The 12,008-nt window shown below is 51.0% G+C and overlaps 1 protein-coding gene across 6 annotated transcripts in view; it reads left to right on the top strand.

Annotated features, from left to right (window-relative positions):
- The window catches only part of NEURL1B (neuralized E3 ubiquitin protein ligase 1B), a 44,932-nt gene that overhangs the window by 26,471 nt on the left and 6,453 nt on the right, over positions 1-12,008 (top strand). For 2 of the 6 annotated variants that reach the window (XM_005674572.4, XM_021076639.2), the window contains exon 3: positions 9,609-10,328. The exons of 2 other annotated variants lie outside the window; for them this stretch is intronic. In XM_005674572.4, coding sequence (XP_005674629.3) covers positions 9,609-10,328 — 720 coding nt within the window. Of the gene's footprint in view, positions 1-4,906; positions 6,491-9,608; positions 10,329-12,008 lie in introns of those variants that run through there. 2 more of the 6 variants (XM_085002466.1, XM_085002464.1) reach the window with 1 other exon arrangement.

The following is a 12,008-nucleotide window of genomic DNA, read 5'->3' as shown; positions in this document are numbered from 1 at the left end:
AAATAAAAAGTAGCCGGGAGGTCCCCTATGGTGTAGCAGGTTAAATCTGGTGCAGTCACTGCAGCAGCTTGGGTCCCTGCTGTGGTGCAGGTTCGATTCCGGGCCCAGAAACTCCCCCATGCCGGAAGCACAACTGGAAAAAAAAAAAAAAAAAAAAAGGCAGGTGGAGTTCCCTCTGGCCTCCTTTTCCTCCCAAGGAACAAGGAGGTCCTATAGTTCCTTGAGAGGGTCTCAGCTGTGAAACTCCAGAATAGGGACCCCTCAGCCCTCCCTCACCTCTCTCAGACCCACTGGATAGAGCCTCAGCTCCAGCAGGCTAAGGCAGCATCGGGGTGAGATTGTCAGGTTCGGGATGCCCAGTCACATTTGCCTTTCAGAAAAATGATGAATGCCGTCTTTAGTACAAGCACACCCCCTGCAGGTTTGGGACCATACTTATGAAGGAATCTGCTGGTTATCTGAAACTCAAAAGTAACTTTGCATCCTGTGTTTTATCTGGCAGCCCTCCTCCGGGAAGCGTCCTCCCCATCTGGTGGGGCAGGGTGTGCTGTATTTGCCCTGGAACCTGAGCCAAAATGAGGTCTCAGAAATAAAAAGGGGTTCATAGGTCTTGTGCATTTCTTTTACCTGATGGAGCTGTGCTTTCAGCTCAGCATCCTCCTGCAAGAGGGTCCAGCTGCAGCAGAGGCCACTGCCTCTCTGTAGCCAGACCCTGGGGTGTCCCCTCTTGTGACACTCAGTCCTTCCTCGAGATAGGGTGACTTTGAAATCGCCCCCTTTAGATAAAGAATCCAGGGCTCAGAGAAGGGAAGTGACTTGCCTGTGAGTGGCAGAACCAGGATTAGAACACTGGTGCGTCTCCCTATAGTTTGGTGGTTCCCAGCTGTGGTTACACATGGAGGTCACCTGGTGGTGGTGGTGGGGGGGCTCTGAAAACCCCACTCCCCAGACTGCACCCAGACCAATTAGATCAGAACCTTGGGGTGGCTCCCAGGCATCTGGACTTGTCCAGGCTCCTCGAATGATCCCAGGGCACAACCAGGATTGTGACTGGGCTGATCCTCTTCGCAGGGGGGCCTGTCCCTCCTCCCTGCCGGGTGCCGAGCTGAGTTCTTCAGACCTCTGAGTTCAGGGCACGGTATCATCACTAGACATCGTAGCCACTTCTCTTGTTTGATTCTCTGCTTCATCTCCAATCCCCGCTCCCATTCACGCCTTCCCCTGCCCAGAGAGGCGCCACTCTGATGTTTGGCATAGCCCTTGCGCTTGTGCGTATCTTTAAAAATATGAGATCCCCGGTGGCCTGGGGGTTAAGGATCTGGTGTTGTCACTGTTGTGGTGCCAGTCGCTGATGTGGCATGGGTTTGATCCTTGGCCCAGGAACTTCTTGCATGCTGTGGGTGTGGCCAAAAATGTAGTTGTATATGTTCTGTGTGTATAGATGGATGACATTGTGCTTAGGCTCTAATTCTGTTTTTCTTTTTTCATCTGCCCCATTTTCAGATTTCTCTGTGTCTGTCCATCTGGGTCCTGGTTTCCTAATGCTCCCCACTTGGGTGGACACCGGGGTTGCTCCCATGCCAACTGCCCTGCTAGAGACATTGCTCCACAGGGCAGCCTGTGGCTGCTAGTTTACTGTTCTCTGAGGCACCGACCAGGATGAGCTTATGGGAACCCAGAGTGGTCCATCCTGGAGCCTCTGATTTTTCTGGTGCTCCTCTGGGCCAAAGAGAAGTTACTTTCTGCTGAATTTAGCAGCTCCTGGACCCAGGAGGGGAAGGTTCAGCTGGGTCATGCACACTCATCTCCCGTCTCCTGGCTCCCTTTTCTCTGAGGAAGCCCCTTCCTAGGGCTCTGGGGTTCAGGCCCCATGCTGTCCTGAGGCAGCCCCATCCCTCTTCCAGGCAGCTCAGTGTCAAGACTTTGTTATCCTTCCTCTGACCAGTGGTAGAAAGCTGGTCAGGCCGAACAAGCAATGCCAGCCCAAGGCCGTGGCATTGCAGGCCACGCTGCCAGAAATCTTTGGTTGCAAGTGACGGAAACCAGTCACTCAAGCAAAAAAAAAAAGGAAAAAAAAAGGGAATTAATGTCTCCTATGACTGAAAATTCCAGGTAATAGCTACGTGAAAGCCTGGCTTGATGCAGCGGCCCAAGGCACAGCACCCAGAATATTGGCCTGCCTTTATTTCATGTTCCACTGTAGTTTTTATTGGCTCTCCCTCTAGCGGGGGGCAAGGCCACCAGCAGCTCCAGTCCCATGTTCCACCAATGTAATAAATCTAGCAGGAGAACTGCTTTCTCACAAAGTCTAGCCTTAATCTGGAGTTCCCGTCCTGGCTCAGTGGAAACAAACTAGCATCCATGAAGACACAGGTTTGATCCCTGGCCTCGCTTAGTGGGTTAAGGATCTGGTGTTGCCATGAGCTGTGGTGTAGGTTGCAGATGTGGCTTGGATCTGGCTTTGCTGTGGCTGTGGCATAGGGGGGTGGCTACAGCTCTGACTCAACCCCTAGCCTGGGAAGCTCCACATGCCATGAGTGCAGCCCTAAAAAGACATACATACATACATACATACATACATAGAATCTCAAAATCCAGCCTTGTTGATCTCCATGGCCAGGGGGACAGGACAGAGTGACTAGCCTGGTTAAGGCTCCTGCCTCGACATAATGAGGTCAGGGTGGGTGGTCTCTTCAAAAGGAAAGCTGGGTTTTAGGACCAGAAGAAGGGGTGAGATGATAGGAAGCAAGCAACCCCAGCTCTCCAAAGGCTTTGTAAGGGAGGCATTTACCCACCTTGAAGATGAGCCTGTGCTTTAATTTACTAGACCTACTGTGTGCCAGGCACCATACTGAGGGCTTTACCTGGGTGATGTCTTCTAGTCCTCATAAGAACCACATGAGGCAGGAAATAGTGTCGACCCCATCTGCAGACCCGGCTTGGATGGATAACTTGGCCAAGGTCACCTAACAGTCAGCAGTGCTAGAGTCAGTATTTGTTCACTAGTGTTATGAGCAAACTGTGTGATAAAGACGTGGACTTGGAGATTGAAATCAGGGCTCACAGGTCTGAGTGCACCACTCCATCTGCACACAAGGACAGTGAGGCCCAGAGAGGGGCAGGGATTTGCCTGAGGCCACCCAGCTGATCAGTGGCCTTGGTAGGTGAGGAGGTTCGGTCCAGGACCCAGAGAGGGGCCTGGAGCCCAGGAGCACCCACATCAGGCTGGGAGGAGCGGCTGCAGCTGGCTCCATCCAGAGCCCTGGTAGGAAGCAGCAGAGGGTATTCGACTTTTGCAGTTAATGTTGTCTTTACAAACAGCTCAGACCAGCCCCCAGCCCCCACCCATAGAAAAGCATATGCCTGGCAGGGAGGCCCATGGGCTTATCCTTTCCCTGTCTGGAGTCTGATCCCCACTCTGTGGCCACATCCTAGTTCTACCTGGGGCTCCTGAAGGCCCACCTTGTGCCCGGCATGGCACCAAGCATGCGGTTATTCCACAGCTCTGCAATTAATCCGGGCCTGGGAGGCTGGGGTGAGGCTCCTTGCATTGCAGGAAGAGGCTGAGGTCTCAGCCAGAATCGGCCAGGGACCAAGCGAGGTCCGTCTGCCCTGGTCCATCATCTTTGGTTGGTGGCAGGGTGGCACCTGGAAAAGCAGGGCTCAGTGCCAACATGCTCACCTTCTCAAACCCCAGGCCCCAGCCTGCTGCCTGCCCAGGGACATTGCTCCTATTTAGCCCCTTTCTCCAGACTCTTTCTCCCTCACCGCGGGATCCCAAGCACACACAAGAGTTCTGGTAGCTCCCATCTTGAAAAGAAAATGCCCTTGGCAATGTCTTCCAGCAGCGACTCCCATTCCTCTGCTCTCCTTTAGAGGAAAGCTGTCTCAAAAGTGTTGTCGGGAGTTCCCATTGTGGCTCAGCAGTAATGACCCCGACTAGTAGCCATGAGGATTCGGGTTCGATCCCTGGCCTTGCTCAGTGGGTTAAGGATGTGTCGTTGCCGTGAGCTGTGGTGTAGGTCGCAGATGCTGCTCGGATCTGGCATTGCCGTGGCAGCTCTGATTCAATGCCTAGCCTGGAAACCTCCATATGCTGCAAAAATAAAAAAGTGTTGGCTCTACCACCCAACTCCATGTCCTTCTTCGGCTCACCCCAGTGAAATTAAAAAGAAAAATACAAATGGAACGAAGTCAACTTTCTTTAAGGATATAACAAAAAAAGTAGGAGTAGACCCCAAAGTAAATGAAACATGATTTCATTGGTTTACGCCACCTTCCGGTTTTTCATGCTACTTTACTCTTCAAACAATAGGATGCGTTGTAGTTGGCAGTGTCAGGATTGGGGAAGAGATCAATCCCAAACATCTTTTCTACTGTGTTTATTTTTTTTTATTTTTTATTTTTTTTGCTATTTCTTGGGCCACTCTCGCGGCATATGGAGGTTCCCAGGCTAGGGGTTGAATCGGAGCTGCAGCCACCAGCCTACGCCAGAGCCACAGCAACGCTGGATCGGAGCCACGTCTGCAACCTACACCACAGCTCACGGCAACGCCGGATTCTTAACCCACTGAGCAAGGGCAGGGACTGAACCCGCAACCTCATGGTTCCTAGTCGGATTCGTTAACCACTGCACCACGACGGGAACTCCTCTACTGTGTTTAGTCTACACTGTGTAGAGCTGTGCTCCCAGAAGCTTCTTCTTCTGCACTGCACAGGATTGCAGTTATAGGTAAAACGGAACCTGCTCAGAAGCTGAGGGAGACAAAAAAGGGTGGGTCCGTGGCCTGGTGCATCGTCACACAATTCAGACAGCGGGGCACCTGCCAGCCCGCAGTGTAGAGGGACTGCAAACAGGGCTCTCTCTGGAGGTTAAACCACAAAAACACCTTCTCTCGTTCTTTAGGCTTTGTAACGTGTGCAGGAGGACATGGATGCTGTGGGCGTTCCGCATTTGGGCTCTACCGGTTACCCCCAGAGTCATCAAGGACCCAGTCAGGCAGGGTCCACCTCAACAGCCCATTCTGTCAGGGAGAGGATTTGCCCTGCAATGTCATCTTCTCCCAGGTTAGGTCACCACCAGGTGCTTTACGCAAGTCGTTCAGCTGCAGCAGTGACACACAGGGTGGCCGGTGCTCGTGGACCTTCATCAACCCTTCTCACTCCAGGTTTATCAAGCTCACCCTTCAGCCTCCGTGCTCCACATCCAGAGCCATGGTCTCCATCCTCTTTCCAGGCCTCTCGCTTCGGGCACCAGTGACCTCTCCGCGCCTCTGACCTGCTCATGGCTCAGGGCCTGGAAAGCTCTTGGTTTTCTTCCCCTCCTTGGCCCGCCCACTGGAGTCTATCCTAGGCCCTCTTCATTCTCTTTCCTTCTTACTTTTAAATCGCATAATACAAGACGCATTAAAGAAAAGTGCATAGGAGTTCCCATTGTGACTCAGTGGGTTAAGAACCCAACTAGTATCCCAGAGGGTGCGGGTTCGATCCCTGGCCTTGATCAGTAGATTAAGGATCCGGCTTTGCCATGAGCTGTGGTGTAGGTGCAGACGCGGCTCAGATCCTCTGTTGCTGTGGCTGTGGCGTAAGCCAGCAGCTATTGCTCTGATTCGACCCCTAGCCTGCGGCCCTAAAAAGCAAAAAAAAAAACCGAGATAATGGTGCTACCCATCCTACCTCTCCCTTCCCCTGCGACCGTAACGTGGGATCCTTAACGCACTGAGTGAGGCCAGGGCTCGAACCTGTATCCTCATGGATCCTGGTTGGGTTCATTAACCGCTGAGCCATGAAGGGAACTCCTGCCATTAACCCATTTTAAGCTGTGGAAGCTGAGACGAAAGACTTTAGCTTACCTAAAGTCACATAGCCAGGAGAGGCTAAAGCCAGGATTTGAACCTAAAATCTCCAGGCCATGGCCTTCATCAGGATGCAGTACTACTGAAGGACAAGCTCTTACGTGGAGCTGTTAGGGGCAAGAAGAGGAGCTTTGCGGGTGGGGAGAGAGGCAGAGTGTGCTGGCAAAAGCAGAGGCCCGGGGCGCGCCGCAGCCAACGCCTTTAGGCTTGGCCTCGCAGGATGACTGGGGAGGGCAGGGAGCCCTGGAAAAGTGCATTACACCGAGAGGCTCCCAGAAACATCCACTTGCCTAAAATGCCTTTTCCAGAAAAGAACTTGTTTCGTCTACTTTTATTCATGCTTTTTTTTTTTATCACAAAATTAATAAGTTCCTTAGAGAAAAATGAGAAAATCTGAAAACTATAAAGAAGCAAATTTCCACCCAGGAATAACCACCCTCAAATTTCTATCTTATTTCCTTCCTATATCTTTCCCATGCATCTCATGCATGTATTTTCCACCTACTTAGAATCAAATCACATATTCAGTTCTGTATCCTCTCATGTTCACTTTTATAGCATGTGCATTTCCCCACGTTGTTAACTATTCCTTAAAAACTTGATTTTTAAAAATATTTGGGTTTTTGATGATGAAACTCTGTAGTGCTCATGTTTATTATAGAAAATTGGAAAATACAGAAAAATCTGCAAAGTCCCTCATAAACTCACCCGGGGAGAGATAATGACTGTTAACCTTTGTTACACCTTTCTCAAACCTGATTTCCTGTGCACATACATAGGATGGATACAGTAGTATAGACAGATGGATACAGACACATGCACACATATATACTCTTTAAAAGGACCAACCTGAAGTCCTCCTTCTTCCCTCAGGTTATGGGGAAGCATCCTCTAATGCAAGACAAGTCAAATGCCCAAGGATCCCTAGCAAGGCTGAGATGGGTGAAGGGGCCAGTCAGGGCCAAGGGCAAGGAGAGCAAACATCCTCAACAAAAAGGCAAGCTTTAACCCATTAATGACCCGCCACCATTCAGGCCCTGTATTACTAGACCTGATGTTCCAACCTATAAATCCAGTTTCGGTGAAATTTCCTGATTCCACTAATTCAAACAAAAATTTTTTTGAAGACCAGTGGTGATTTATTCAATAAACCAGTGGAAAGAGGGAAAAGATGAAGAAGCAAACATAGCTTAAAAGACACCAATGACAACGAGGGGACTTTATTTGGCGTTTCATTCAAACAAACAGAAAAAAAAAAAGGATATTCTTGCACACGGTATCATAAGGTCTTTAAATTTTAGAGAGCCATACTGAAATTTTTTCAGCTAAAATGACATGTCAAGGATTTGCTTCAAAATAATATAAGAGGGCTTCAATGAAACAAGATTGGCCATGAATGACGAATTGTTGGATCTGGATAAATAGCATTCATTATACTATTGTATATGTTTATTTTTCAAAAATAATTTAAAAAAAGAAAAAAGAAAAACACCAGGAGGCCAACTAGACAGGTCTGTGAGCCAGCCAACTGAACCTGGATGGCCAGCTTGCATACTCTGCCCTGGATGGAGAGAGTCGGAGTAGGGAGTGACATACGAAGCTCTCACCAGTGGTCGGGGCACGCTTTTTGAAAAACTATGTTCATTATTATGATTTAATTTTATATTGGAAAACTAAGGAGGAAGAAATATTTTTCCCATGATATAAATCACAGGAGGGTAACAAAATCTTAGCTAGAGTGGTGTTGACTGAAAAAAAAATACACGTGAGAATTGCGAGTTAAGTTTTATTGGGGGGCGAAATGAGGACTGTAGCCTGGGAGGCAGCATTTCAGAGAGCCCTGAAACTGCTCCGGAGGCGGGGGAGGGGGAGGCCAGCATACATGTGATTTTGGTGAAGCGGGGAGGGACACGCAACCACGCACACATTTTGCAGGTGGCTGCTAGTCTCGTGGTTACTGCTAGTCACGAGGAGCAGACATCACCATGAAGGATTTTAGTGCTTTTTTAAGATAGGAAGAGATGAAAGAATTGGGCTCATATAATCTTCTCCTGAAAATATCTAACTAGCTAAAGACCTGTTCTGCCAGTTTTTTCCCAGAGCACAGAGTGCCTCATTCCTGGGGGTGTTGAAGGGCAGCAGCTCATGACTTCATCCTTGTAGAGGGAGACGGCAAGTGCCAATCCTAAATCTGTAGTGTTCTGGTTTTAAAAGTTTGAGTTACAGTTTTCTTGCTTTGTTTACTTGTCGTGGTTAACAAGAATACTTTTTTTTTTGTTTTTTTGTCTTTTTGCCTTTTCTAGGGCTGCACCCGCAGCATATGGAGGCTAGGGGTCTAATAGGAGCTGTAGCTGCCAGCCACAGCCACAGCCACAGCCACAGCAACTCGGGATCCGAGCCCCGCCTGTGACCTACACCATAGCTCACAGCAACAGCAGATACTTAACCCACTGAGTGAGGCCAGGGATCAAACCTGCAACCTCGTGGTTCCTAGTCGGATTCCTTAACCCCTGAGCCAAGACAGGAACTTCAGAATATTTTTTTTTTTAATCACTAAAATCACTTCAGTATACTTTCTTTCCCTGATTTGTTATTCAGGGTGGCAGTCAAACTCTTCTAGAGACCTCACTCACTCATTCATCCAAGAGACTACCTAAGAGTGAAGGCTATTGGCCAAACACTCTGCTAAGCCCTCAAACATGGTGGTGAACAGACTATCACAGATGCTGCCCTCCAGGGACTCATATTCTAGGTGGGGAGATGACCAACAAGTAATCTACCAAATATAAAAACCTCTATTACCTAAACGACCATCACTATTTTTACTTGCTTTTTTACTGTGTATATATCAAGAGCATTTTTTTTTCATATTACTAAATATTATTCAAAAACATTTTCATGACTATGACTTTTAAAACACACCCCTTAGTTTCCTGTTCTATACAACGGATTCATTTCTTATGGAAACTTTTACCTGTTCAGTGTTAAGAGTAGCACCAGGGTATCGTGTTCCCTCATGCAGACACAGCAGTGAGGTCAGGCTCACACCCTGCCTTCTTTCAGAGGCAGCATGGAACCAGACACCCCACCCCGCAGGGTTCCCGTCCACGCTTTGCCACTTAGATGCTGTGTGGCCTTGGCCATATTCCCCAGCCCCTTTGTGCCTCAGCTCCTTTCTTTGCTAATTGGCGGGTGATAAAGGGACCCACCTCACAGGTTGTATGAGCACTAAATAAGAGAATGTGTGAAAAGGAGCTTAAAATAATAATCTGTCATAGAGCAAGGCCACAGACCCTAGGGCTTGCTCTTTTCCTTGGCGCTTATGTTCCAGTAGGGGAGGCAGACAGTACAGGATTTCGAAATGCCCTTTAAGTTCAAAAATATGAAAACCTCTGAGGAAGAGAGGGAGGAAGGAAGGAAAGATAAAAAGGAAGGCGAGAGGGTAGACTACAAGACAGAAAGGAGGAAGAGGAAAGAATGGAGGGATGGGCGTAGAGAGGGAGGGAGGAAAAAGAGAGGAAGCCCCCCTCCCCATCTGTCCATCCCAAAGATAAAAGAGTACGTCCAGTGCGCTCTGGATTATGCTTAATCCAGTTCCGTGCACTTGGGGGTTTTACATAAACTCACAAAGGAACAAGAAAAGGAAGGGGGCGGGCCCGGGTGGGCGTGGGGGCTGCCCGGGGGGGCGGAGAGGTCAAGGCCCGGGCTCTGCGGGCCGTGCCTCACCCCCCTTCTTCTGCCCTCCCCGCGCAGAGAGCGGGTGTGCCGACACGTTGACGCCCGCGCGACTCGGCCAGGCCCGCTTCAGCGCCTGTCTGCCGCCCAGCAGCCACGACGCGGCCAACTTCGACAACAATGAGCTGGAGAACAACCAGGTGGTGGCCAAGCTGGGCCACCTGGCGCTGGGCCGCGCCCCGGGCCCGCCGCCCGCCGACCATGCGGCCGCTGCCATCCCGTGCGGGCCCGGCGAGCGCCAGCGGCCCGCGTCGTCGCCGGCGCTGCTCGAGGCCGACCTGCGCTTCCACGCGACGCGCGGACCCGACGTGAGCCTGTCGCTCGACCGCAAGGTGGCCTGCGCGCCGAGGCCCGACGGCGGCCGCACGCTCGTCTTCTCCGAGCGCCCTCTGCGGCCCGGCGAGAGCCTCTTCGTGGAGGTGGGCCGCCCGGGCCTGGCGGCGCCCGGCGCGCTGGCCTTCGGCATCACGTCGTGCGACCCGGGCGGGCTGCGGCCCGCCGAGCTGCCCGCCGACCCCGACGCGTTGCTCGACCGCAAGGAGTACTGGGTGGTGGCGCGCGCTGGGCCTGTGCCGAGCGGCGGCGACGCGCTTAGCTTCACGCTGCGGCCCGGCGGCGACGTGCTCTTGGGAGTCAACGGGCGCCCGCGCGGCCGCCTGCTGTGCGTCGACACCACGCAGGCGCTCTGGGCCTTCTTCGCCGTGCGCGGCGGCGCCGCCGGCCAGCTGCGCCTACTCGGTGAGTCCCCCGACCGCGCGTGCGCGGGACTTGCCCCGGGAACCCGGGCGCCCCAGGCTAGGTGGCTAAAGCCGCTCCTGAAGCCTAGCCAGCGGTCCCCAAACTTGAGCGCGCATCAGAACCACCTGGCCTCACCTAGAATTTCCGGTTCAGTAAGGGTGGGCCCCTGAGAAGATGCATTTCTCACTGGTGCCCCCGGCGATGCCCAAGTTGCAGCTCCCTGGACCACACTTTTCCACATCAACCCTCTGGTGTCAGGGCTTGACAGGTGAATGGTCAGTGCAATTTTTATTTCCAGTGTTATGATTCATTTTCTATAGAGAGTGAGTTTTTACATATCTAATGCATATTAAGTGTAGGAGAAAAAGTAAATGCAACTACATTTAAAGAGAGAAAATGGACCTAAGACCATCCACAGAAAATTGAATGCAGGCTTGGACCACCCGTTTTGAGACTGAGTCATGCCTTCATGCCAGAGAGACACAGAGCACCCCCCCTCCCCAGCCGTGTGCCAGGCCCTGAGGTCCTTGAATGGGGCAGGGCAGAGGACAGGACACAGATTGTGGACGTCTGAACGTCCCCACAGTCACCCAAATGGCGACTTGGCCAGCGTGATGTTCGCTGCAGTAGAGGGGCTTCTCTCCAGCGTGGTAGAGCAGTGGTGGTGATCAGGAAAGGTTCCCAGAGAGCCCAGCTGTTTTCATGTTTCTAGGAAGTAGAAGTCCAAATGACAACAGAAACGAACATTTCATATGTCACCTCGTTCAATTTTATCCTCCTGATGCCCCTTCAAAACCAATATCACTATCCCCATCTGCACAGGTTAGCAGATTAAAGGGCAGAGAGATTAATGACTGTCCCAGTCATGCAGCTGGCCAGCCATGAAGATGTTGAGCAAATCATGGAATCCCTGAGCCTCAGTTTCTTTCTGTGTAGAAAGGGAGTAATTACTTGCATCCTGGGGTAGTTGTGAGGATGAAATGATGGACGCAATACTTCCTGCAGGTACTGTCCATGTGCAGCATGTTTAATATGTAACAATAGTAATGTCAGTGATTGCTGATGTTCCATTGAGGGTGGAGGAGGAAGAGAGTGGCAGTGGTTGTCATTTGGTCGGTTTGGGGTTTTTTGTTTGTTTTTTAAAGGGACCAACAAGCACAGGCATTCTTTCAGCCTAGATGAGTGGCCAAGTTCCCACTGGGGGCTGCAAGAACTAAGCCCAGGGTCTTTCTCCCCTCTTCCCTAGCACTTTCAGAGGAACCAGGGTGTGCCTTTGAGTAGTCAGGAAGAGAAGGTAGGAGAAGGTAGAAAGGAAGTGACTGCTTTTGGAGGCCAGGGACTTGCCCTCCAGATCCGTATCTGACAGCAGCCCTGATGGTGCAATCTGTCCATCTGTCCTCAAGTGGGGGAGGGGGAGGGCCATCTCTCTTCACCTCAGAAATAACCCGTCATTATCTGAAGCAACAGTGAATTCAGGGAAGAACACACATCCATATTGAACACTAGTCAGGAATCTTATAGTTGCAGGTAACAAAACCCTACTCACAGTGCCCTAAGCAAAAAGGGAATTTGGAGGCTACACATACCTCAGAAGTCTGGGGGTAGATTGGGTGCATTCAGGAACAGCGGGATCCAGGTGTTGAAAGGATATCATCAAGATTCCACCTCTCTTTCCATCTC

Source organism: Sus scrofa, chromosome 16 (genome assembly GCF_054392235.1).
Source record: "Sus scrofa isolate SSC_HxYL_T2T_F1_AM1 chromosome 16, Sscrofa_HxYL_maternal_Yorkshire_Landrace_v2.0, whole genome shotgun sequence".
NCBI lineage: Eukaryota > Metazoa > Chordata > Mammalia > Artiodactyla > Suidae > Sus > Sus scrofa.
Note: the sequence above shows the minus strand (reverse complement) of the source record. Positions and strands in the feature narration are given on the sequence as shown.